At 52.3% G+C, this 23,888-nt stretch overlaps 1 protein-coding gene across 6 annotated transcripts in view; it reads left to right on the top strand.

Moving 5' to 3' along the window:
- The window catches only part of SEPTIN6 (septin 6), a 64,787-nt gene that overhangs the window by 34,152 nt on the left and 6,747 nt on the right, over positions 1–23,888 (top strand). For all 6 annotated transcript variants that reach the window (XM_047843631.1, XM_047843629.1, XM_047843632.1 and 3 more), the window contains 6 exons: positions 3,021–3,207; positions 5,799–5,960; positions 13,208–13,304; positions 16,798–16,966; positions 19,490–19,622; positions 22,749–22,939. In XM_047843631.1, the coding sequence (XP_047699587.1) occupies positions 3,021–3,207; positions 5,799–5,960; positions 13,208–13,304; positions 16,798–16,966; positions 19,490–19,622; positions 22,749–22,939 (939 nt within the window). The remainder of the gene's footprint in view (positions 1–3,020; positions 3,208–5,798; positions 5,961–13,207; positions 13,305–16,797; positions 16,967–19,489; positions 19,623–22,748; positions 22,940–23,888) is intronic.

The raw sequence follows: 23,888 nt of genomic DNA, 5'->3' as shown, positions 1-23,888 counted from the left end.
GCCCGACGCGGGGCTCGAACCCACAAACTGTTAAGATCATGACCTGAGCCGAAGTCTGAAGCTTAACTGACTGAGCCAGCCAGGCGCCCCTCTCCTGGTCACTTTTTATCGCCATTATCTTATTGTCTTCACAGAACACATCACTATCTGAAAGGAGTAAGTAATAATGTCCAGGCAAGGAATTGTTTTGTGCTTTTGGCCTCCTTAGCTAGCCAGTGAGGCCTGGGGACTCATTCTTAGAATCACGGTTTTAAATGCCTAAAACACGACTCTTATACTAAAAATACAGTTCCCGAAATGTTTTCGACTTGTGACTTAGTAATCCACGTCCTTTATTAGTTCCCAGAATATCTGTACACAGGTCCACAACTCTCATCATTTAGAAGGTGTGTAAGTATAAAGGCTATTTTGAGATATTTGCAACAACTGCGATAGGAAATCAACATATCGGTGATTTCCATTGACTGTGAAATCACACGTGCTGCTCAAATTCCTGTAGCTCGTTACGTACCCTTGTGCCTGAAGAAATTGCTAAGCTTTCGGGAGAGCTCAGTGGCAACGAGGTGGTTCTTTTCCTACCCCAAGTTCGTGGATCCTGTGAATTCTATCCATAGGCCCCTTGGAGGTCCGTGGACCCCAGATGAAGAGCCTTGTGCCCTAAAACATGAATGACGATGAGGGGTGGGTTATGTTGGCGATGGGTTTTGGGGGAGATGGAAGAGACTGTAGGGAGGCGGGGAATGAGGAGCAAGAAGAAAGGTGCCCTCTCCGCCCCTCCACAGAGCTCGGGTGTGAGAGATGTAGAACTGCCCAGCTGAGAAGGTTTATGAGGGAAGCCGCGTCTTTGAAGGGGAGTCAGGTATCACCCAGGAGAAGGGAACGTTTGTGCAGAGACTGTCTCCGGGAGTAAGGGGTTTTGTTTATCATGGCCTGGAAACCAGTGAGCACAGCAGAGTGGGGTGGAACGCTTACTCTATTCCAGATCAGCATGCTGGACACCGAGGACACACAGGTGAGTAAGACAAAGGTAAAGGTAGACCACCCCTTCAGGATTAGTCTAAACCGAACGCTGTGGGTTCATTGCCTGGTTTGGCTGGTCTGATCCAGGCACCGCCTCGGGGACCCCTAAGAACCTGACGCAGGAGCTGAAAGAGAGGCCCAGGGTATTACCAGGGACTGGGGTGGGGGGTAGAAAAAGCTCAAAATGCACTCTGTCCGCTCCTTTCATAGAACCAAAAAAATCAAGTAAAAAAAAAAATAAAAAGAAAAGAGTTATATAATGGAGACAAATGAGCCCATCACCCAAAAGTTAATTAGATAAGTCTAAGGGATGCACCCCCCCCCTTACTCCTAATTCTTCAAGAACCTTCTAAGGATGTCTGCAACCAAGAGATTCTTGGATGCTGTTACCCTTCAGAATGATGTTTGGCTCAGAGGGATCAAAGGAAGAAAAAAAAGGATCTTATTTTTAGATTGTTCTCTGGAGCTCCAGAGATACCTTGCATGGATCTCTCCTCTGTATGTGGCTCTCAGAATCTAGGATTTGGTGATTCTTTTTTTTTTTTAAAGCTATTTTCCCTTCTCTACCAGGGGATCTTTCAAAAAGGCTCCAGTTGGGGGCCTCCTGCAGGTGGGAAGCGTTGGCTGGTCCCCGCACCCCCTTTGATCACGTTTCCATCAAGCAGTGGGATCTGCAAACTCAGTTCCCCGGGGCTGGATGACAAACCTCTCCTAGCTTGAAGGGAGGAAGCCCCGGACACCGCAGACAGACCGGGAGATCAGAGAGACAGATCAGAGAGACGGGGAGATAAGAGCAGAGGCAAAGCTGAAGCAAAGCTGACCTAGTTAGAGCAGAAAGAGGCTGCAGGGGCGGCAGGAGTGGCCTGGGAGAAAAGAGACGAGCTTCCCAGGACAGGGAGGAGCAGAGGGCTGGCTCTTGTGTAAGACGCCCTGGCAGGACTTGGGGTCATAAAGGGGATTCTGCGTGGAGACTCAGTGAGCTGTGTGTGTGTGTGTATGTGTGTGTGTATGTACATGTGTGGAGGGTGTGGAGGGGAGTGTCTTTACCAAATTTTGTCCAAATGCTTAGGTTTTAAAGTCACGCTCTTGAAGGAAATGAGAACCAGAAAACTATCTGGCCCTCGGGGGAGCCTCGTAGGCAGTGCCATGAACCCAGCAAGACTGAGCAGAGCCCAGAGCCTTCTGCCAACATTCCCCGTCCTGGCCACCCCCTGGGACCCAGCTCCCATACTAGGCGCTGGGGGGAGACGGAGGAAGCAAAGACGGGGGACCCAGTCTGGAGCGCGATCAGCACCCCACCCCCGACCCCCAGAGATGCCAGTGAGCGCCACACTGCATCGGGGCCCCATGGGGGACAGAGACGTGCCCGTCGTGGTCTCTGCCCCTCAGAGGGACGCAGTCTATTTGAGGGAACGGTGATCCTCGTGAAGCAAGAGTAAGCGATCTGAGGTCACAGAAGGGGTTTCTGGCAGAGGCGGGGAAGGCCGTGTGGGAGAGAAGGTGGACATTCCATGGCTCCTGAGGTCTGGGAGCGCAGGATTGGGACGAGAAGAGAGAAGTGGGGCATTCCAGAGTGAAGGTACACGGATAGGCCTAAGTTTGGCTGCTGCGCGGACCAAGGAGGTGGCCGGCCTGACGGGATCGGAGGCCCATCGAAGGGAGATGGAGAAACCTAGCAGGATGTGCAGAGTCAGATTACCGAGGGCATTTTAAACTTCTAAAAGGCACTGGATCAGGGCGCCTGGGGGGCTCAGCCGGTTGAGCGTCCGCCTTCGGCTCGGGTCATGACCTCACGGTTCGTGGGTTCGAGCCCCGCGTCGGGCGCGCCGCTGTCAGCCTGGCAGCGTAGAGCCCGCTTCGGATCCTCTGTCCCCCTCCCCTGCCCCTCCCCCGCTGTGTTCTCCCCCGAATAAACAAATATTAAAAACTAAACTAAAAGGGGCTGGATCGAAATCCCAGCTTTGGCAGCCGTCAGGCCATTTCCCTGCTCCCCCCTTTAGCTACAAGCCTATCGTGGAATTCATCGACGCCCAGTTCGAGGCCTACCTGCAGGAAGAGCTGAAGATCCGCAGGGTCCTGCACGCCTACCATGACTCCCGAATCCACGCCTGCTTGTACTTCATCGCCCCCACGGGTCATTCCCTGAAGTCTCTGGACCTCGTGACGATGAAGAAGCTGGACAGTAAGGTGCGGGGGCAGGGGCGGGGGCAGGTGGGAAACCTAGCCCTGGTGTCATGGACCCAGTGCCCGTGTTGCGTGCTTCGAGATCTGTTTTGCCAGCGCTGGGCGTGGGTTTATCCTGAGCCGTCTTTCGGCCCTGATCCCTCTCGGTTAGGGCAAGGCTGGATCCAGGCAAGGTGGCCGGCTGGGCCTAGGGGGCTCAGCCCTTGGCAACGGAAAGGTGTTTTCCCTTTGCTCCAGTATTCACTGGCCTGTCCTAGGATCAAACGTGCAAAACTTGACTTTGAGAATTACTGTTCTCTATGATCCGTAATTATTTCAACAATGACCGCTGTTGCTTGTCAAATCCTCGTCCTGTCCTATGCCACTCCCGTGTGGGGACCTCATGGAACATCTCCTTGGATTCTCACAACTCTGTAGGCAAACGCTATCATCCCCCATTTACAGAAGGGAAAACTGAGGCTCTAAGAGACTAATGACTTGCCTGTTGTCATATAGCCAGCTCCCGGCAGCATCTAGATTCGAACTCGGATCTGTGACACCGAGTTATATGACCTCCATTCCGGAGAAAGGTGGTGGGGGCGGGGGGTCAGGCACGTCCCGCTTTAAGAGAAACTGGAAAACGTAAGTCCCACACCAGATTGGACAAGAATTCTTCATGTGAAAGGATTATTTCCTTCCTGAAAGAATTGATGCAGGATTCTTTAAAAAAAAAAAAAATACATTTCCCCCCTGACATTTCATATGTGCCTGGCACTGGGACCAGTACGTGAGATGCAATATTTTATTTTCCTCCTTCCAGTAATCCAGGGTGGCAGATACTATTATTCCCATTCACTCATGAGAAAACTGAGGCACAGAGAGCCTAGTAGGTTGCTCCGGGTCAGACAGCTTGTGATAGGTCTACGATTTGGACCTAGCTCTCTTTGACTCCAAGGAGTTTTCACTTTACAAAAGTCTAATTTATATGCGCTATTTACTAGCACCTCAGCGCTAAAAACCGGCATTCAGCTATGATCAAAACAGGAGTAATTTTTTTCATTTTTTTGCAGCACCGAGCTCGCCAACCCGTGACTAACCGCCTGCTCTGGAAATGTCATCATGCCCTGCATGTCCTGTACAGGGCAGCAGAGAGCCACGTGCTGGTGGCCTGGTGGCTGGGTTGGGTTAAGTAGGCAGCCTTTGGCAGGTGTGTCTATGGGGACCAGGTGAAAAGTGACAAGGGGGATCTGCTCTGCCTGCTGTCCCACCTTGGCTTTGACCTCCCCCCAACCAGCCTCCTGAATAGACTTCAAGAAAGGTGCCTGCAGGGTCCAGTCCTTTCACCTAGCACCGGAAACTGGAGGCAATCTCCAGAGGTTCTCCTAAGGCAAAGTGCTGAGCAGGCAGAGTTCATCTTCCAAGTGTAGGGCTCCTTTCGGGGCCCAAGCACCACCCACGCTGCCGCGCGGGAGCCTGCTGGCAGGAACGCCTGTGGTCTCCGTGTGAACCTGAGTTTGGGTGTGCCCTGTCTCACGAAGGCATGTGCATTTCACGATTCTTTACTTTCCAGCAGCAGAAGCCTTGTGCCTTCTTGGAGTAATTTCAAGGAGCAGGGTTCAGGTGGATTGAACTTTGGGGTGGCCCTGGGCCCTCCCCCTGCTGTCTGAAATCAGGCATGTCTACTTGCTTGCTTTATGCGGAAACTAATTGTGGAACTCGGGCAGTATAACCCTTTTTGCATGAAGACTCGATCAGACTGTAACTGAGAGGGTCTCCTTCATCCAGCCGGGTTGGTCCATAAGTTTGCTGCCAGAAGGGGGCTGGGTGTGCATCTTTACCGAGCTCTGCCCTGCCTCCCCTCCGTGCCGTCACCCGAGTGGGTGGGTCACTGTCACAGTGACTGGGGCGAGCCTGCACTGGATAGGTTGGGACAATTCACTGTTAACAAGGAGTGGCCACCTCCCCCCTCATCAACCACAGATTCTCAGCTGTCATCCTTCTGCTTTGAATCACCCAAGCAGTGGGGTGCCTCGGTGGCTCAGTCGGTTCAGTGTCCCACCTTGGCTCAGGTCGTGATCTCATGGTTCGTGGGTTCAAGCCCGGTGCCGGGCTCTGTGCTGACAGCTCAGAGCCGGGAGCCTGCTTTGGATTCTGTGCCTCCCTCTCTCTCTGCCCCTCCCCTGCTCGTGCTCTGTCTCTCTCTGTCTCTCAAAAATAAACGTTAAAAAAAAAATGAATCACCCAAGCAGTGCTATTGATATTAAGATATCACACAGCTCATGAGCTTGGGTCTGAGCTGGTTAAGACTATGGGTTTAGGAATAAGGCGAAACTTGGATCTGGATCCCAGTTCTGCTACTTACCTGCTCTGTTGCCTTGGACAAGTTACTTAGCCTGTCTGTGCCTCAATTTCTCATTGTAAAGCACTTAGTTCAGTACTCAGCACTTAGCAAACAGCACCCATTGTCATTTATTCTATTGTAACCTGGCTACAGAGGTGGCCAGTCCTAGACCATTGGTTTGAGCTGTTCCTTCTGACAGCTGGTGGAGGTCCTCTGTCACGCTCTCAGCCACAGATCACCAGCAATGATCCCACTTTGTTCCTTCATTCCCTAGGTGAACATCATCCCCATCATTGCCAAATCAGATGCCATTTCTAAGAGTGAGCTAACGAAGTTCAAAATCAAAATCACCAGTGAACTTGTCAGCAACGGGGTTCAGATCTACCAGTTCCCGACAGATGACGAGTCCGTGGCAGAGATCAATGGAACCATGAATGTGAGTTCAACAGGGGTTCAACTTTCTGACCATTTGCTGTTTATTTGTATTATTATTATTTTTACAAACTAGCCATTAGACATCCCTGTCCGTTTTAGTGTCTTCAACTCTCGATCATCTGAGTCTCAGGGGTTTGTGAGGAAGGATCCAGAACCAAAACAGCTCCTCTCCCCTAGTGGTGGCTGCTTGAAAGCCTCAGAGATGTAGAGATTAATTGCCAGAGACCGAGGGAGGGAAAGGGCAACTTCAGGAAGAGTCTGGAGCCGGGAATTTGGACCTCTCCGGCCACCCTCCTCTTTGATGCCGCCTTGGTCTAAGCCAGCCCCCACGGGACCGCCAGAAAGGCAAACGGTCTTCATCTCTGACCCAAACAATGCCATGGCAACCACCGCCAAAAAGTTGGCTTGCTCCCGAGACTGCAGGATAATCCGTACTCGGAGAACGGAGCCCTCTGCCCCCAGGAGGAAAAATGACATATAGCCTCCGATTTGTCTGGTGACTAGAGAAATGTTCTTTTTAAGTTTCGGGGTTATGCTTTGCTTTATTAAGTGTGAATGAATCAAAAAAACCACCCGACTTGCCATCTTTCCTCTCCCTTCTCATTTCCGCCCCCCGCCCCCAACGGGAGGAATGAGTAACGCGGGACGGCGGGGAGTCCTCGTGCTTCTTTACAACGTGTTGATGCTGTTGCTGTGAAATCTTCAATGTTGTGATTTCAAGGAGACAGCTAATGGCTTTCAGAAAGCCTCTGCTTTGGGAACAGATTTGTTTTTTTCCTCCCTGTTGAGAGGCATCAGTTTTTCCTGATGACATAATGCCTGGGTATAGCCAAACTCAGGAAAGCCTGGTAATAAAGGCCGTTTTTAGAAAACTTCTCTGCCGCCGCTGCCCCCAAGTTATCATTATGGCATCAGCTGCCCACCTCCTATGAACTGGCCAACAAATGAGCGTAGCGGGGCGGTAAATCATTGTCTCCGCCTGACTTCCTGCCCATCCGTACACCTGAGATAATGTTCGTGACGAGGAGTCCCTCATCATCTCTGACAGATCTGGCCCCGAGAGCGAGGCTCTGTGGCTTGTGATGGGCGGGGTTCTATCCTCTGACCGATCTGAGCAGGAGAAAGAAGGGGGGGGGGGTGGTGAACAGAGAGATGGGTGCTTATTCTCTCAAGCAGTCAGGGCGTGTTGATGGAAGCCAGGCTCTGTCAAGAGAAAACCTGAAAGGGTGCCTGGCCTGCAGAACGAGGGGAGCCTAGAGAGAAGGGTCACGTGGTGTCACTGGCCCTGATGTCCGGAAACGTTCAGTCACCTCAGAGCATCAGGCCCCGTAGACAACGTTCAAACTTGGGTTCCCTGCTGGGGCGCGTGGGCGGCTCAGTCGGTTAAGCCTCCGACTCGTGGTTTCGGCTCAGGTCGTGATCTATCGGTTTGTGAGTTCAAGCCCTGCATCGGGCTCCACGCTGAGCGTGCAGAGCCTGCTTAGGATTCTCTCTGTCTCCCTCTCTCTCTCTGCCCCTGCTGTGTGTTCCCCCTCTCTCTCTCTCTCGCTCTCTCTTTTTCAAAATAAATAAAATAAACTTAAAAAATTATTATTTAAAAGAATTTTTTTAATGTTCATTTATTTTTGAGGGAGCGAGAGAGGGGCGGAGAGGGAGGGAGACACAGAATCCGAAGCAGGCTCCAGGCTCTGAGCTGACAGCACAGAGCCTGACGTGGGGCCCGAACTCACAAACCGGGAGATCATGACCTGAGCTGAAGTGGGATGCTCCACCCACTGAGCCACCCAGGTGTCCCTAAACTTAAAAAAATTATTAAAAAAAACCCTTGGGTTCCCTACAGCTACCTACAGGTAGCTTTCAGGCTTGCGGTTTGCTTTGCTAAGAACAAACAAGGTAAAGAGTTCCCCGCAATCTCGAGGCGTCCCCCAAAACGACCTCTCACTCCTTTGCGGATCAGGAGTGACAGTCATTTGGGGCTCAGCTTCAAGGTTGGAAACTTCTCGCGCTCTGAAGCCGAGGTTCTCAGCCACGCTGCTCTGGCTTCGAAGAGGTTCTGGGTCATTCCTTACAAGCGTGCCAGTGTTTCACTTTGAAAAACTAAATTTGAGCAGCTTTAGGGTTATCCCTATAATAACACCACTCAGCACCCATTCCCCGACATCCCGCTATGCTTTTTTGAGCGGGAAAGCGCAGGCCTGGACTTGGGCAATGCCCACGGGAGGGGGGCATGCATGTGAATGCCCCTTGTGAGGGGCAGAAAGGGTGGGGAGTGGCTGCTCTGAAATACATACACGGGATGGCTCAGCCTGTCGGCCACCGGAACAGCCGTGTCGAAAGCCCCCAAGGTCTTCGGACAAGCTGTGGTGTACGGGGCCGTGTCATCAGAAACCCGGGCGTGGGTGGCAGGAGGGATGGGTGCTGGCCTTTCAATCCTGGATTTGACTCCAGCCCCATAGCCCCAGCCACCCCAGCCAGTTGTCACGGGGACTGGTTTGGAGGAGGTAGAAGAAGCCTCTTGCCTAAGTGGAGAAGAGTGTGCGGCCATCCCGCCGCTCCCTGCTAGGGATTTTCTAGGGATTTTCACAGCAGGAAATAAGAGTAATGAGGTCACAGCCTCTGCCTTGGCTTATGGGTGGGTCTGAGAAACCACTTCAGATTGGGGGTCGGCGAGAGAAGGGCGTTGAGAGGTCTGGCTGCCCACCGCTTTCAACCCTTGATCTGCTAACTCTCAGGGTTGTGGACGTGAATACTAAAAATTGCGGGGCGCCTGGGTGGCTCAGGCGGTTAAGCGTCCGACTTTGGCTCCAGTCGTGAGCTCGCGGTTCGTGAGTTCGAGCCCCACGTCAGGCTCTGTGCTGACAGCTCAGAGCCTGGAGCCTGCTTTGGATTCTGTGTCTCCCCCCTCTCTCTGCCCCTTCCCCAGTCACGCTCTGTCTCTCTCTTAAAAATAAAATGAACATTAAAGAAATTGTGGTTTACGTACACAATGGAGTACTACGTGGCAATGAGAAAGAATGAAATCTGGCCTTCTGTAGCAACGTGGACGGAACTGGAGAGTGTGATGCTAAGTGAAATAAGTCATACAGAGGAAGACAGATACCATATGTTTTCACTCTTAGGTGGATCCTGAGAAACTTGACAGAAGACCTTGGGGGAGGGGAAGGAAAAAAAAAGCTAGGGAGGGAGGGAGCCAGACCATTAGAGACTCTCAAAAACTGAGAATGAACTGAGGGTTGATGGGGGGTGGGGGGAGGGGAGGTGATGGGCATTGAGGAGGGCACCTGTTGGGATGAGCCCTGGGTGTTGTATGGAAACCAAGTTGACAATAAATTTCATATTAAAAAAAAGAATTTAAAAAAAAAAATACTAAAAATTGCTACGTTGTTCAAATTGAAAGTTGTTCTCTGAATGGCTCAAACCACAGCCAGGGGCCAGGAAATAAGCCCAGCTACTTGACTCGGCTCAGTTGGTTGGCCATCTGTGAGGTCTTGGGTTTGGCTCTCCCAAAGGCACACGACCCTGTTGAGGGCACGTGAGTGACATCACCAGTCGGGTCGCAGGGAGACCCACAGCCGGCAGCCTCTCCCTTCTCCTGAGGCGGCAGTGCCATTTCCAACGTTGGCGCGTCCTTTGGCGAGCATCACCAGTCAGAGCCTGAAATGGGAAATCTTGTCCACCCTGGGAGGAAGCCACTCCTGATCGGGTTATTATCAGACCAGGAATGAACGGTCCTGACAGTCTCCATTTCACCAGGCTGAGGCGAACGGTCATCCAGCCTCCCAAGCGTAATGAATGGTTGTACTGGAGCAGGAATAGAACAACTCGTGCCAATTGGATCATCAAACACTTTATTTTATTTTTTTAAGTTCGGTTAGGATCCTACTTTTTTTTTTTTTTTAATTTTTAAAGTTTATTTATTTTGAGAGAGAGAGAGAGAGAGAGAGAGAGGGCACAAGCTGGGGAGGGGCAGAGAGAAGGAAAGACAGAACCTCAAGCCGGCTCTGCACCCTGAGCGCAGAGCCCGGGGTGGGCCTCGAACTCACAAACCGTGACCTGAGCCGAGATCAAGAGTCGGATGCTTACCTGACTGGGCCACCCAGACGCCCCTCACCAAACACTGTAAAACATACTGAGAGGAATTTAGGGTAGACACGAGGTGAATCTGAGAACAGACTCCCAAGAGGAGGCTTGAGAGTATCTCTTGCGTTTTCTGGGACTAGGGCTTCTGACACCTGGGGGGCAAATCTGCCCGTGGTTCAGCCGCCGCACCAACTTGTGGCCTTCAGAGTCTCCTCCCTGGGCCCCCACATACAAAGTGTCACCCCCAGGTGTGTGGTTGGTTGGTTTAGCGTCTCCCCGCTCTGCTCGACTTCCTCCTGGTTGTCAAAGCCACCGGGCTCTCAAGAGTGGCAGGAGGGCCAGACAGCCCAGCCCCGTGATTCCCTGCCCTTCATGGTTAGCTGGCTTCCGGCAGATGCCATCTGAGCCAGGAGGCAGAGCGCAGGCTCCTGTGGGTGGCTGGGAGAGGCTGGCAGCTAAAGCGCCGTGTCCTTCCTGCCCCCCAGGAAGATTTGGGCCTGGGACTTAGGGACCTAGACAGGTCGCTTCCCCCAAATCACGAATGGGGTGTATGATAACCGCCCAGTAGGGCTGTTGAGACAAGCCAGTGAAATCTGCCTGGGGGCCCTCGGAAGTGATACCTTGCATATACTTATCGGGACGGACTTGGATGCCAGTTGCAAAGTGTGCTGCGGGAGGTCTCAGGAGCCCTCTGAAGCTGCCTTGGCGGGGGCTGTGTCTTGGAGCGGGGACAGATAAAATGACAGCGCTGTAAGGCAGAGGGGAAGCAAGTGACCCCGTCATTGTAACTAACAGTGTCTTGTGGAGATAAAAATAACAGGCCCAAGGGAATAAAAACCTGACGTTTTTTATGCCTTTATTCTCTTCCCGGTGTTTGTTTTTTTTTTTTTTTTTTTTTTCTCCTTTCCTCTAGAACCCAGAGAAGTCCCTCCCACTTGACATGCCCTCCTCCATCACTTTCAGCTGAGAGCCGGGGGTGCGTGAGAAAGATACAAGGCGGTTCTCTTTCTCACCTCCTCCCTCGGTCTAGCCCTCAGGCATCGCCGCCCTCTGGCACTTTTGTGTCACGTGGCTGAAGCTTTGGAACCTCTTCTGTCCAAGAGAGACAGCATTTTCCCAGAAAGTGTTGGAGGGTGGATTTGAGGTTCCCAACATGTCTTGGGGCCCTGAGTGGGAATGAACTGTGCCCCGATGTCCCTCCTACAAAGCCGGGTGGCAGAAGTCAAGGAGGCTCTGGCCCTTGGGCAGGGTTTTCAGGACCTCGGTGCCCCCTGAATTTTTCCAGACTTGAACTGCTTCTTATAATCTGGCCTTGCCCGGCCAAGTTCACCCCAGGGTTTAGAGTGCTCAGCCCATCTGCTGCTCGAACCCCCTACATGGGAGTGGCAGACCAGTGGTGGGCTTTGAAGCCAGATAGACCCTGGGTTCCGTCCCTGGCTCTGGTCCTTACTACGGTGTCTCTGCTGGCAACTGGGCCTCAGTTTCCTTCTCTATAAAATGGGGATAATAATACCTAACTTCACAGTGCTGTTGGAAAGATTCAATTGTTACTACCTCCTCTGTGAACCCCGCTTAGATTTCACGAAGTCAGCTGCTCCCTCCTCTGTTCCTGCAGCTCTTGAATCTCTGTTTATAATCTAGACTTTACTGTAGTATTATTGCTGGCATGTCTTTCTCCCCTACCAGACTGTGCGCTCTCCAGGGGCAGGCTCTGAGCCTTCTCAACGTGGTACTACTATGCCTAGCACATAGCAGAGGCTCAGTAAATATTTGTAGAATGCATGAGGAAGCAAATGAGTCCAAATATCTGAGACTGAGGCCTATTTCTCCAAGCAGGCCAAGGAAGCTTCCCCCAGCGGACTTTTACTTGTCTGTGTAAAGCCCTTTTGGGTAAAGCCCCACCCAGGATCACCTGGTTTGTAAACACTATTTTATTCAGTGGCTCCACTTGGCCAGTGGTCCCGGCACTTGTAACCTGGCCAGCTCCCTGGGAGACAGGGTGCTGTGTTCCCCAAGCTCCACGCTACCAGTTGGGGTCAGCTGCCTTTTCTCTGACCTACAAAACCTTCATCAACCGGACCTAGCTCCTCATTACCCCTGCAAGCACCACGCTCATACCCCTGGGTGTACTTTGTCTTTCTTTCCTCCCTACTATTTTCATGGCCCTGCTACTGCCATTCATGGAGTGTTTATTAAGCACCTACTATGTGCGGGCACGGGACCATACATTTGAACCTTTGGTCATATTCTGTCTTAGACGAGTCTGGGTATGTAATTCAGGTGCCCCCAACAAGATTGTAAGCTCCTAGAGGGTGAGGGAGTGTGTCTTCTACTTCTTTTGCCTCCCTTACAGCACGTAAAACAGAACCCAGCACAGTCATGGGCATGTGGGAAAATACTTGTGGACTTGACTTCTAGGCTCAAGAGTTCAGTGTGAGCTCTTGCTCCGGGGAAGGATGAGAACAAGGAGTATACAGCTCAGTCACCGGTATGTACCGGTTTCCAGGGGCTCTCGCCCTCTGGGAGGGGGCGGTGATCCTAGCCCCCTCCGTCCCCTTGAGCCTCTCTATCCACACGTAGGTGCCACATCCCACTTCCCCATCTTCCAGAGGCTTTCCCCATCAGCACCTGTGAATTCTGAATAACTAGCTAATCGTTGTATCTGCTCATTATTCTCCTTGTTTTCCACCTTCGTGTGTTCTGTGTGCATTCAGCCATGTCAATATCACCTGCTGTGAATTTCTGAACAGGAGAAGCCTGGGTGAGGCCTCTTATGCCCACACAGCTTGGAGCTTAAGAAATGCCTCTTGGGGCACCTGGGTGGCTCAGTCGGGTAAGCATCCAGCTTCAGCTCAGGCCATGATCTCACGTGTTCGTGAGTTCAAGCCCTGCGTCGGGCTCTATGCTGACAGCTCAGAGCCTGGAGCCTGCTTCGGATTCTGTGTCTCCCTCTCTCTCTGCCCCTCCTCTGCTTGCACTCTGTCTCTCACTCAAAAATAAGTAAATGTTTTTTAAAAATCAACAAAAAAGAAATGCCTCTTGATGACGACAGGGAGGGACACCACGGTATGAGGGCCCGAGGCCCCAGAGCCAGGCAGCAGTCGTATGGAGGGACGCTCGGTGCCTTTCCCCTGGAGCTCTGAGCTTTGGTTTGCCTTCTATTTGCAGGCGCACCTGCCGTTTGCTGTCATCGGCAGCACAGAAGAACTCAAGATAGGCAACAAGATGATGAAGGCACGGCAGTATCCTTGGGGCACGGTGCAAGGTGAGTGAGTCTCCAGGAGACCGGGACAAGGGAGCCCTTGCCATCTGCATCTTTGCTTGTCTCCAGCCTCTGTGTGACCAGTGTCTAACTTGTCCCGGGTCTCTACCCATTCGGCTTGGGCTTCAAACAGCCACAGGCAAGCTCTGGCCCCATACCTCGATTCTCTGCCACGAGCAAGCTCTCTTTGTCTCTAATGGAGAAAGCGTTCCCAAAACAAAAACAAATGTACATGAAGCAAGGTAAGGAGCGTGCCAAGGAAGCGTGTGTGTTGGCCCGAGTGTACCAGGAGATGTACCAGAATATAGCAAATGATTAACAAACAACCCAGATACCCGTCCAAAATAGATTGGATGAGCTGCAAAGCGTTCCTATGATGGGATATTAGACAGTGATGACAACGCATGGATTACAGTTACTTCTGCATAAATGAATCTCAGAAACATAACGTTGGATTAAATAAATCATAGAAGAATACATGATGCCATTTATATGAATTCCGGAAGTAGACAAAACTAAACAAGATAAATATATTTTTAGGAATTCATACGTAAGTGCCAAAACTATAAGGAAAAATGAAGGATGATAAAGCCCAAAGTCGGGATAGTGCTTAAGTCCCGTTTCAAGACCAGGAAGGGACACAAGGTGTGGGTACTATTTCACCTGGGTTGTACATACATTGGTATTCATTTTTACTTCTTTATTTCTGTATATATAGGATTATTTTACAATTTAAAAACTGATGTATCGGTGTGCCTGGGGTGGCTCAGTTAAGCGTCCGGCTTTGGCTCAGATCATGATCTCACAGTCCGTGGGTTTGAGCCCCACGTCAGGCTCTGTGCTGATAGCCCAGAGCCTGGACCCTGCTTCAGATTCTGTGTCTCCCTCCCTCTCTCTCTCTCTGCCCTCCCCCACTTGTGCTCTGTCTCTCTCTGTCTCAAAAATAAATAAACATTAAAAAAAAAAAAACCCAGACGTATTGTGGGGCCCCTGGTTGGCTCAGCCGCTTGAGCATCCGACTCTTGATTTCGGCTCAGGTCACGATTCCAGGGTCACGGCATCGAGCCCCGCTGAGCGTGGAGCCTGCTTAGGCTTCTGTCTCTCTCCTCCTCTGCCCCTCTCCCCCACTGATGCTCTGTCTCTAAAAAAAGAGCCCAGATGTATTATATGTACACTCAGGAAACTTCCTTTTGTGGTCTGCCTGACATGTTGTAAGTCGTCCCTGGGGCTAGCCAGTTCTGTGGATAAAGCAAGGCCTAGGCCACTGCCATGGGTGGAAGGTGTCTGGTCCTCCAAGTCTTCAGCTATAAGCTGGGTCTCTGAGCACGGGGGCACCGTGTGCCAGAGGGACGCTGATTCACAGTACACTTGTCCCTGCCACTGAGCAAACAACAGAAAGAGGGTGGGAAGTTGTCCACCCCCATGCAAGGCTGGCATGCTTTAGGGCGCACCAAAGACCCTCCAGTGATAGCTGGATTTTCCATAGATAGGACAAGACTGGTTATCAGAGCTGTGCTAGGTTGTGGTCCTTCTCTGCCATCTGGGGCTGAGATCCTCTGCTAGGAACATTTGTGAATGGTTGCTGGACTCACGGTCCTAACTGGGAATGAGTTTGTGGCCTGAGAGACGGGAACCTGAAATAAAATGAGGAGAAAGCAGCAGGCGTGGTTCCAGTGACTTCGTCCGATTTAGATCACACACACCTAACCAACAAAGGGATTTTCGAAAGTTTTTGTTAGAAGTTGGAGTTCGCTGTCGTGTTCGAGTGACCTGAGAGGTTGCCTGACTGATGTGATTTCTTTTCAGTGTTTATTTGTTTTTGAGAGAGAGAAGCAGAGAGGCAGACAGACAGAGAATCCCTAGCAGGCTCCCCGTGCTGTCAGCACAGAGCCCAATGCAGGGCTCGAGCTCACGAACTGCGAGATCATGACCTGGGCCAAAATCAAGAGTCAAATGCTTAACTGACTGGGCCACCCAGGAGCCCCTGATGTGATTTTGAATGTTAGCCTAGGTTCTATGGCAGCGAGGGGCTTTAGCCCCAAGGCAATGGGTCTTTTTTGATTTTTAAAAAAAGTTTTATTCAATCTCTACGCCCAACGTGGGGCTCAAACTCACAACCCCGAGATCAAGAGTCACATGCTCTTTGGACTGAGCCAGCCAGGCGCCCCAAGGCAATGGGTCGTAAGCAGAGGGGTTATGTGAGCCCATCTGAGCTCTGACAAGGTTGCTCTGATGGCCACGAGGCAGTCTGCTGCAACTGTGCCCCACCCTGTCGTCCCAGACCCCCTCCCCGCGCCCACTACCCTCTCCCAGGCCCAGTAAGACAGAACCTAGGGTGAGTGTGCCTGTTGGTTGTCTCAGACACCACCGTCCCCACATGGTCAGGCCAGACACTGCCACAGCAGCCCAGTGGAGCCATGCCTGGAGGAGACACGGGCCAGAGGCTGCTCACAGCCTGGCGTTCCAACCAGAAGTCCGCTTTGCTTTGCTTTGGTCTGTGTCTCCATCCTTCTTGGCCACTGCCCCGCATGCAGACCCTTTGCCATATGCCATACTCTTTTGAGGAGGGGGCTCGTTCGTTCAGGCCGGAAAGTGGGGTCCACTTTGTCCTGGCCACGTTGCTGCTGTCAGGCCATTATCCACCCCCTAAAAAACACGTCCTTTGAAGCTACTACCTACAGTCCAGATGGGCCACACCCCTCCTTGTCACTGCCATCTATAGATGTCCTTCTTTAGACGTGGCACCTGCTCAGAGCCTTTGCCTGGCCTTTAGATTGCCTGCGTCTGAATCCTAACTGCAATTTACCAGCCACATAACCTTGCCTGCCCTTACCGAGGCCTTGCATGGGCTATTTCCTTATCTGCCTGATAAATTCTGATTCTTCCGTCGAGAGTTAACTTAAGAATTGCCTCTTTGGTGAAGGCTTCACTCTGCTAGGAGTTCTTAGCGCACCCCCGCCGCCCCCTTCTTCTGGGCTTTCACTGTGCCTTGGCCATACACCGTGTTGGTAATTTTTTACATTGTATTATATTCGTCTCTTTGCATCTACTTTTTCACTAAACTAAGCTCCTTAGGGCAAAACTCCATGACTTCGTTTCTGAATTCCCGGCGCCTCATACAATACTGGGAACAGAGATGCCGCAAATACGTATTGGGACAGATGGCTGAATGTGCATTCGCCATTATCCCCAAAGCGGTGCAGAGCAAACAAACAGTCCTGTGAGTGTCTGCTCCGCGAATTTGGGTCGGGGTGCTACGGAATGTCTTCCCAGGTATTTTTTGGCCGTCTTGCAATCTTCCCTTACTGTCATCCTTGTGACTCTTCATGGGCGTTTGCAGCGGGAAAGTGAATCGGGAGGCACATTCGCGGGCTCTGCATACGCGAGGTGGAAAGGCGATGTCGCTGTTAGGCGCCTGGCCTGTCGTTTTGTCCGTTTCCGCTGCTCCTAGCCTGCCTTTCAGTGTGCTTTCAATGCCCCCGCCCCTGCCGTGCAGTTGAGAACGAGGCCCACTGCGACTTTGTGAAGCTGCGGGAGATGCTGATTCGGGTGAACATGGAGGACCTCCGGGAGCAGACCCACAGCCGGCACTACGAGCTGTACCGCCGCTGCAAGCTGGAGGAGATGGGCTTCCAGGACACCGACCCCGACAGCAAGCCCTTCAGGTACCTCTCTGGCCAGCCCAGCCCACCCAGGGGCTGCGGAAGGCTTGCCCGGGAGAATTCACACGGGAGGCGAGACGCGGGTGCCGAGACCTTAGAGCAGCAGGGCTGTCACCTGCCCGGTCCACTCTGTCGCCCCCGCGGCTGTAGCAGAGTGGGCTTGGCGAGCGCCGGGCCCCGGAGGCCCAGAGGACCGGGCGGGGGGGGGGGGGGGGGGGGGGGGGGGGGGGGGGCGCCCAAGCTCCTTGCTGCGCGCGCACGTATGCGCATGCGCACTAGCCGCGGGCAACTCTAGCAGAGGTGACTCCGGAGCCGAGGCTGTTTTCTGCAACGTGGCAGTTTGTGCCTGTCCTCTGACCCACGTCCTTCAGCAGACTCCGACTGCCCCGCCGGGTGTCCAATCCGCTCCTTCCCCTCCTTCCCATTATCAAACCAGGTGGGACCAGGTGGCCGTCATTGCACGCGTATCAGTGAACTTCAGGCCCTTCAGGCGCTGTCCCTAGTGTCTGGCGTTCAGGCGCAAGTTTGGTTTTGACCACCGGGTGTTAATAACCATTGACGTCCGTCTCAAATCAGAACTTGAGGTGCTTTCAGAGAAGAGGACTGTTTTCAAAGCGGTTTGCTATGCCGACAGGAACCACACGCCAAGTATCATCGTCTGATCTGTATGCATGCGGCGTGACATAAGTCCCACATTAAAAAAAAAAAATTCTTTTAATCTTTATTTATTTTGAGAGAGAGACAGCGTGTGAGCAGGGGAGGGGCAGAGAGGGAGGGAGACAAAAATGTGAAGCAGGCTCCAGGCTGTCAGCACAGAGCCTGGTGCAGGGCTCGAACTCACGAACTGTGAGATCGTGACCTGAACTGAAGTCGGACGCTCAACCGACTGAGCCACCCAGGCGCCCCCCGAATTATTTTAAAGTGCGTCCAAGCTCCAGGAGTTCTGCTTCCCTTACTGTCCCCTAACTTCCCCCAAATCCTCTGTCCCTACCAGCCCTTCACATTCAGATCCCATCATTTCTTTTTCTTTTTTCTCCTATTTCCTCCATACCCCACCCACCTCCTCTCTGGCAACCACCAGTTTGTTCTCTGTATTGAAGAGTCTGGTTTGTTTGTTTGTTTGTTTGTTTGTCTTTTTTTCCTTCGATTGTTTTGTTTCTTAAATCCCACATGTGAATGAAATCTCATGGTATTTGTCTTTCTCCGACAGATTTATTTCACTTAGCGTTAACACCCTCTGGCTCCATCCATATTGTGGCAAATGGCAAGATCTCATTCTTTTTGTGCGTGTGTGTGGCTTTTTGTGGGTGTGGGAGGCAGAGATCCCATCATTTATTTGGATTGTTGGGAAGTCTGTCCATCATGCAGCAGCCAGAGTGGTCTTTCTCATTTTCAAATTGCCTGAAAAAAAAAACCAGTCCTCCTGCTTAAAACCCCGCAGTGGATACATGACCAAGTCTGTAACACAGCGTCCAACACCTACTCTCTCCTGTCAGACAGACTCAGGAATCTCAACGCCCTCTACTTCACAGCTTGCTTGATCCCCTCCCGCCATGTTGAACTACGCCTGGTTCCCCAAGTACATCATCCTTTCTCCACACGTGCCTTTCCACATGCCGCCCTCTTCGGAGCATGATTCCTCCTCTTCTTCACTAGGCTGACTCCTGTTTCTATAAAACTGAGTCCAGGCTGGGGTCAGGGAGACTTGGCCTAGGCATCTCCCAGTAGACCATGAGTTCCTTGATGGTGGGCATAGTGGCTGTCCGCTCTAGATGTTGAGTGACTAGCATAGTGTCACTTAGTTCTGTGTCTAGCACATGATGGAGTCTCACCAAGTGTTTGAAATAGTTCATTAAGGGGCACCTGGTTGGCTCAGTCAGTTGACCGTCTAACTCTTGATTTAGGCTCAGGTCATGATTTCATGGTCATAGGATCGAGCCCATGTTGGGCTCAGCACTTAGAGCATGGAGCATGCTTGGGATTCTCTCTCCCTCTCTCTCTGACCCTCCCCCCGTCAAAAAAATAAAATAAACTTGAAAAAAGAAAGAAATAGCTCATGAACTGTTATAGCTAGTTAATAGCTCATTAACTATTAACTCTGAAACTGCAGTCAGTTTCAGAGCCAGGACCTGGGAGCACAATGCAGAGGAAGGATCCAGATTAAGAGATGAGAGACCCAGCTTCCGGTCCCTGCCCTTCGCCTGACTAGCCGTGTGGTCTTGAGCAAATCACCTCACCTCTCTGGTCCGGTTTCCTCGCCTGTGTAACCAGGGCACAGAAGCAGATGTTCTAAGTCCGGTTCCAAATATTGTGTCCGTTCACCAGGGCTGCCCTGTCCCCCTCAAGCAGCCCTGTGATCCTGCAGTCACATGCTAGGCAAGCTGCCTGCAGCTCTGCGGTTCTGTTTTTGCACCTGTCCCGGAATTGGGGGAGGCTGGGGGGAACCCGAGGAGGATCGCCGGCGCCAGTTTTCATTGAATGGGAACCGTTCCAGAGGCAGGGGGATTAACCTGACCGTGTCTGCAGCTTACAGGAGACGTATGAGGCCAAAAGGAACGAGTTCCTAGGGGAGCTCCAGAAGAAAGAGGAAGAGATGAGACAGATGTTCGTCCAGAGAGTCAAAGAGAAGGAAGCTGAACTTAAAGAGGCGGAGAAAGAGGTAAATGCAACCCTGAGTGCCCAGGAGGCAAGAAAGAGGGGGCTGAGCTTGGGCACAGCAGGGGCTTCTGCCCCAGGGGCACAGCCAGCTAGAGCCTTGCAGCTTCCAGGCAGGAAGGGGTGCGGTATCTGCAGCCCTGCCTTGGCTGGCACCAAGGGCACTGAGAGATCTATGTCTTCTTCTTTTCTTCTTAATGTTTTTTTATTTTTGAGAGAGAAAGAGAGAGGGTGCACCCAAGTGGGGGAGAGGCAGAGAGAGGAGAACAGAGGACCCGAAGCTGGCTGTGCGCTGATAGCAGTGAACCCAACGTGGGGCTTCAACTCAAATGCGAGGTCATGACCTGAGCCAAAGTTGGGACGTTCAACCGATGGAGCCACCCAGGCAGCCCCAGATACATGTCATTTTGATCCCTCATTCCCCAAGGCCAGGATGTGTTCTCGTTCTCTGAGCTACGCAATTCTCTAGAGCTGCACACTCCCATATGGTAGCCACTAGCCACCTGGGGCTATTTAAATTTAAATGAATTAAAATTAAGTAAAATTGAAAACTCGGTTCCTCCGCATTTCAAATGCTCAGTCCTCATGTGACTAGTGGCGATCGGATTGGACAGCCCAGGTACAGAATATTTCCATTACCGCAGAAAGTTCTAGTGGGCAACGCTGCTCAAGAATCAAGACGTGACCTACCCCCTCAGAGTCAGGTGCAGACTCATTCTTTTCCCTCTTCCTGGCAGGTCAGAGCTCGGTAGGGACAGGTGACCACTTTCTTGGCTGTCCCACCCCATGCTACCTGCTCTGACGGCCACAGGGAAAGGTGTTCCCAGGCGGTCCTAAGTACCTTGCTGAAACCTACATCAGTGACAGCTGGGGCATTTCCCTGGCCACTTGGATATTCGGTCCCGTTTCACATTAGCAATAAGGGAACATCTGTGCAGCCCTGGCAAGTTTTTAAACTCCGGTTGGTCTATCTGGGGTTTTCATCGGGTAAGTCATGGCTGACAGAGTGAAGTTCGTCCTCCAACCATTGCCTTGTCCCCAAGGTCCACTACTGGTTTGCCTGCTGCTGCCCAAGTCAGTGGCCTCAGCTACGGTTTTAGCCATCAGTGACTGCTTCATCTCTCTGGGCCTTGAGACCCATACAGAACGGAAGGACCGGGGCGCCTGGGGGGCTCAGTTGGTTGAGTGTCTGATTCTTGATCTTGGCTCAGGTCATGATCTCACGGTTCATGAGACTGAGCCCTGCGTTGGGCTCTGCGCTGGGTGGGAGCCTGCTTAAGATTCTCTTTCTCCTTCTCCCTCTGCCCCTGCCCCATTCGTGCTCACTTTCTCTCTCTCTCTAAAAAAAAAGTGGGGCGGGGGGGCGCCTGGGTGGCTCAGTTAGTTGAGCGACCGACTTAGGCTCAGGTCATGATCTCACGGTTTGTGAGTTCGAGCCCCGCGTCGGGCTCCGTGCTGACAGCTCAGAGCCTGGAGCCTGCTTCTGATTCTCTCTCTCTGCCCCTCCCCCACTCATGCTCTGTCTCTCTCTGTCTCAGAAATAAACAAACATTTTTTAAAATTAAAAAAAAAATAAAAGGGAAGCATTTACTTACTTCCCAAGTCTCTTCCCCCTGTCATCTGCTGTGGCTCTCTAGGGTCATCACCAAAGTCCATGGCATGGATATTGATTTTATTTCAGTGTCACTTTCCAAAAGAAAAATGTCACCCAGTAGTTTTGGAGGGAGTTGTGAGGAGATCTCAAAGATGAATGAATGAAAGGCCAAGGAACAAAAGCCAGGTTAGAGCAGCTGATGGGCAGGGCTTCCACCACCCTACCCCAAGTGGCTACTGAAAGCTGGTCCACACAGCAAGCCTGGCACCCACCGGCCCTCACTACGTGGCAGTCCCAAATACCTGTAGGACCCGGACACCTGGCCCCCTCCGTCCTGTGCTTCGAGTGCCACAGAATCCTAAGTTCTCTCCAAAAGCGAGTGAGGTTATGCTTGGTCCATTCTTAGTATTCAGGGTAATCGATCACATTCTAGTTTGCCACCACAATGGCCTGCCAGAATATTCTTCCCATTCTCCTTTGGGTGTCTGATTCTTTTTTTTTTTTTTTTTTAATTTACTTAATTTTGAGAGAGAGCACAAGCCGGGAAGGGGCAGAGAGTGGGGGGTGGGGCATAGAAGATCCGAAGTGGGCTCTGCATGGACAGCAGCGAGCTCGATGCAGGGCTCAAACTCCCGAACCGTGAGGTCATGACCTATGCCCAAGTCAGACGCTCGACCGACTGAGCCACCCAGGTGTCCCCTGGGTGTCTGGTTCTATTCAGAGCTAGCTGGGTCTCCCCTTGGTCAAAGCTGAGGTCTCTGCACTCATTCTATTTTATAAAATTCTTTTCTCTCCTTCCATGTCTGAGGACAAGTATTTTCTCTGACCAGCTTTGGCATTGCAGAAGTCTTCTCTGCAATCCTTGATGATCCTCCTTGATTAAAGGCGCATAAGAGGGGCGCCTGGGTGGCGCAGTCGGTTAAGCGTCCGATTTCAGCCAGGTCACGATCTCGCACTCCGTGAGTTCGAGCCCCGCGTCAGGCTCTGGGCTGATGGCTCGGAGCCTGGAGCCTGTTTCCGATTCTGTGTCTCCCTCTCTCTCTGCCCCTCCCCCGTTAATGCTCTCTCTCTCTCTGTCCCAAAAATAAATAAACATTGAAAAAAAAAAGGCGCATAAGAAAAGGCAGGGGCCCCTTTCATATCGGGAGATCTCACAATATCATCCTCTAAAGAATGGTTTCACCTTGGACAAATTCCTTAACTTCTCCAACCTTCTGTTTCCTCATGACGTACAGATGATAACAGAAAGGCTATTGATACTCACAATTAATATGGCCATAGTTCCCTGCCCATATTCAAGAGCAGAAACGTGGAGGTAAAGTGGCAGGAGAAGGGAACTCTCCAGAACACAGTGCCCTTTGGGGCCCTCATATCAGTTCCTGGTAGAGAGTCTCCTAAGGTCCCAGGGCCCTGAAGGACGTCCCCCCCCCCCCCCCCCCCCCCCCCCGCTGCCAGTACCTACCTGCCCCGGGCCGGCTCAGCTGGGAACTCACTGTAAGCAAGGACTGTCCTCAGACTCCCTGTGCCCCCCGCCAGCTGCATGAGAAGTTTGACCGGCTGAAGAAGCTACACCAGGACGAGAAGAAGAAACTGGAGGATAAGAAGAAATCTCTGGACGATGAAGTGAATGCCTTCAAACAGAGAAAGACGGCGGCTGAGCTGCTCCAGTCGCAGGGCTCCCAGGCCGGAGGCTCCCAGACGCTGAAAAGGGACAAAGAGAAGAAAAAGTAAGTGCTAGGCTGCTCTGGGCTTCTGGCTTCTTTCTCCTCCTGCTCCTCCCCCCTCAGTGCAGGGCCTGGAGACAGATGGGCCTGAGGGCTGGTGGCCCGAGGTGAGCCGTGGGCTGACAGATGCACTTGGGGACCCAGAACTGGTCTCAGTGTCCCCTGAGTTTGGGTGACTTGAGAGTAGGGGACGGCTGACGTCCCAGAGGCCCGGCACCTGTGCTCGGCCGCTTAGGAAAGCCCTGCAAAGCTCTAGGTAGGGGGAGAGGGAGGGACAGGAGAGGAGAGGCAACCGGAATGTGGGAGGGGACAAAGAAGAAAGAAGGAAATCAAAAGAGCTCTAGAGTTGTAAGAAAGAGATGGATGAAAGGAAGGGTAGATAGAGGGTCGGGGGGAGAGAGAGCGCCTTGGCGGAGCCTCTGGGCACCCCCTTTCTCCCCAGAGGTTGGCGCCGATCTGGCTCACGGGCCGGCCTGCTCATCCCGTGTCCGAGGTGTTCACCTCCCCATGCCTGTAGCCACCACCCCCCCCAACCCCATTCTCACTTAGCTGCAGCCAGCAGTTGAATTGCTGCTACTGAAGGCTGCTGCCCAGTCCTGGTCTCCCACCCTGTGCTCTCCATCCCTCTTGGCTGCTTAGCTCTTTCAGGCCTGGGCTGCTGAGAACTTGGTGGGGAGACCTCAGGTGCTAGTAGATTCCGTGTGGCCCACCCTCAAGGTGGAGAGTGATTGCACAGGGTGTCTAGGTCTCCTGGGATCTGGTAAGGCAGGCTAGCGTGGATTCCCGCCTACGTGTGGGTCCGTAACCCCGACCCAATGCCAGGCTTTGCTTGCCGAAGTCACCCATTTGTCATCCCGGAGCCAGAGGACAGGGAAGCATTTCCAGAGGGATGTACACAACACCAGGAACTGTCCGGTCGTCCCTTTTGCTCTAGTTTCTGCAGTGGGACTCG

Source organism: Prionailurus viverrinus, chromosome X (genome assembly GCF_022837055.1).
Source record: "Prionailurus viverrinus isolate Anna chromosome X, UM_Priviv_1.0, whole genome shotgun sequence".
In the NCBI taxonomy this organism is placed as follows: domain Eukaryota; kingdom Metazoa; phylum Chordata; class Mammalia; order Carnivora; family Felidae; genus Prionailurus; species Prionailurus viverrinus.
The sequence above is the reverse complement of the archived record's forward strand: the minus strand, read 5'-3'. Positions and strand labels throughout refer to the sequence as shown.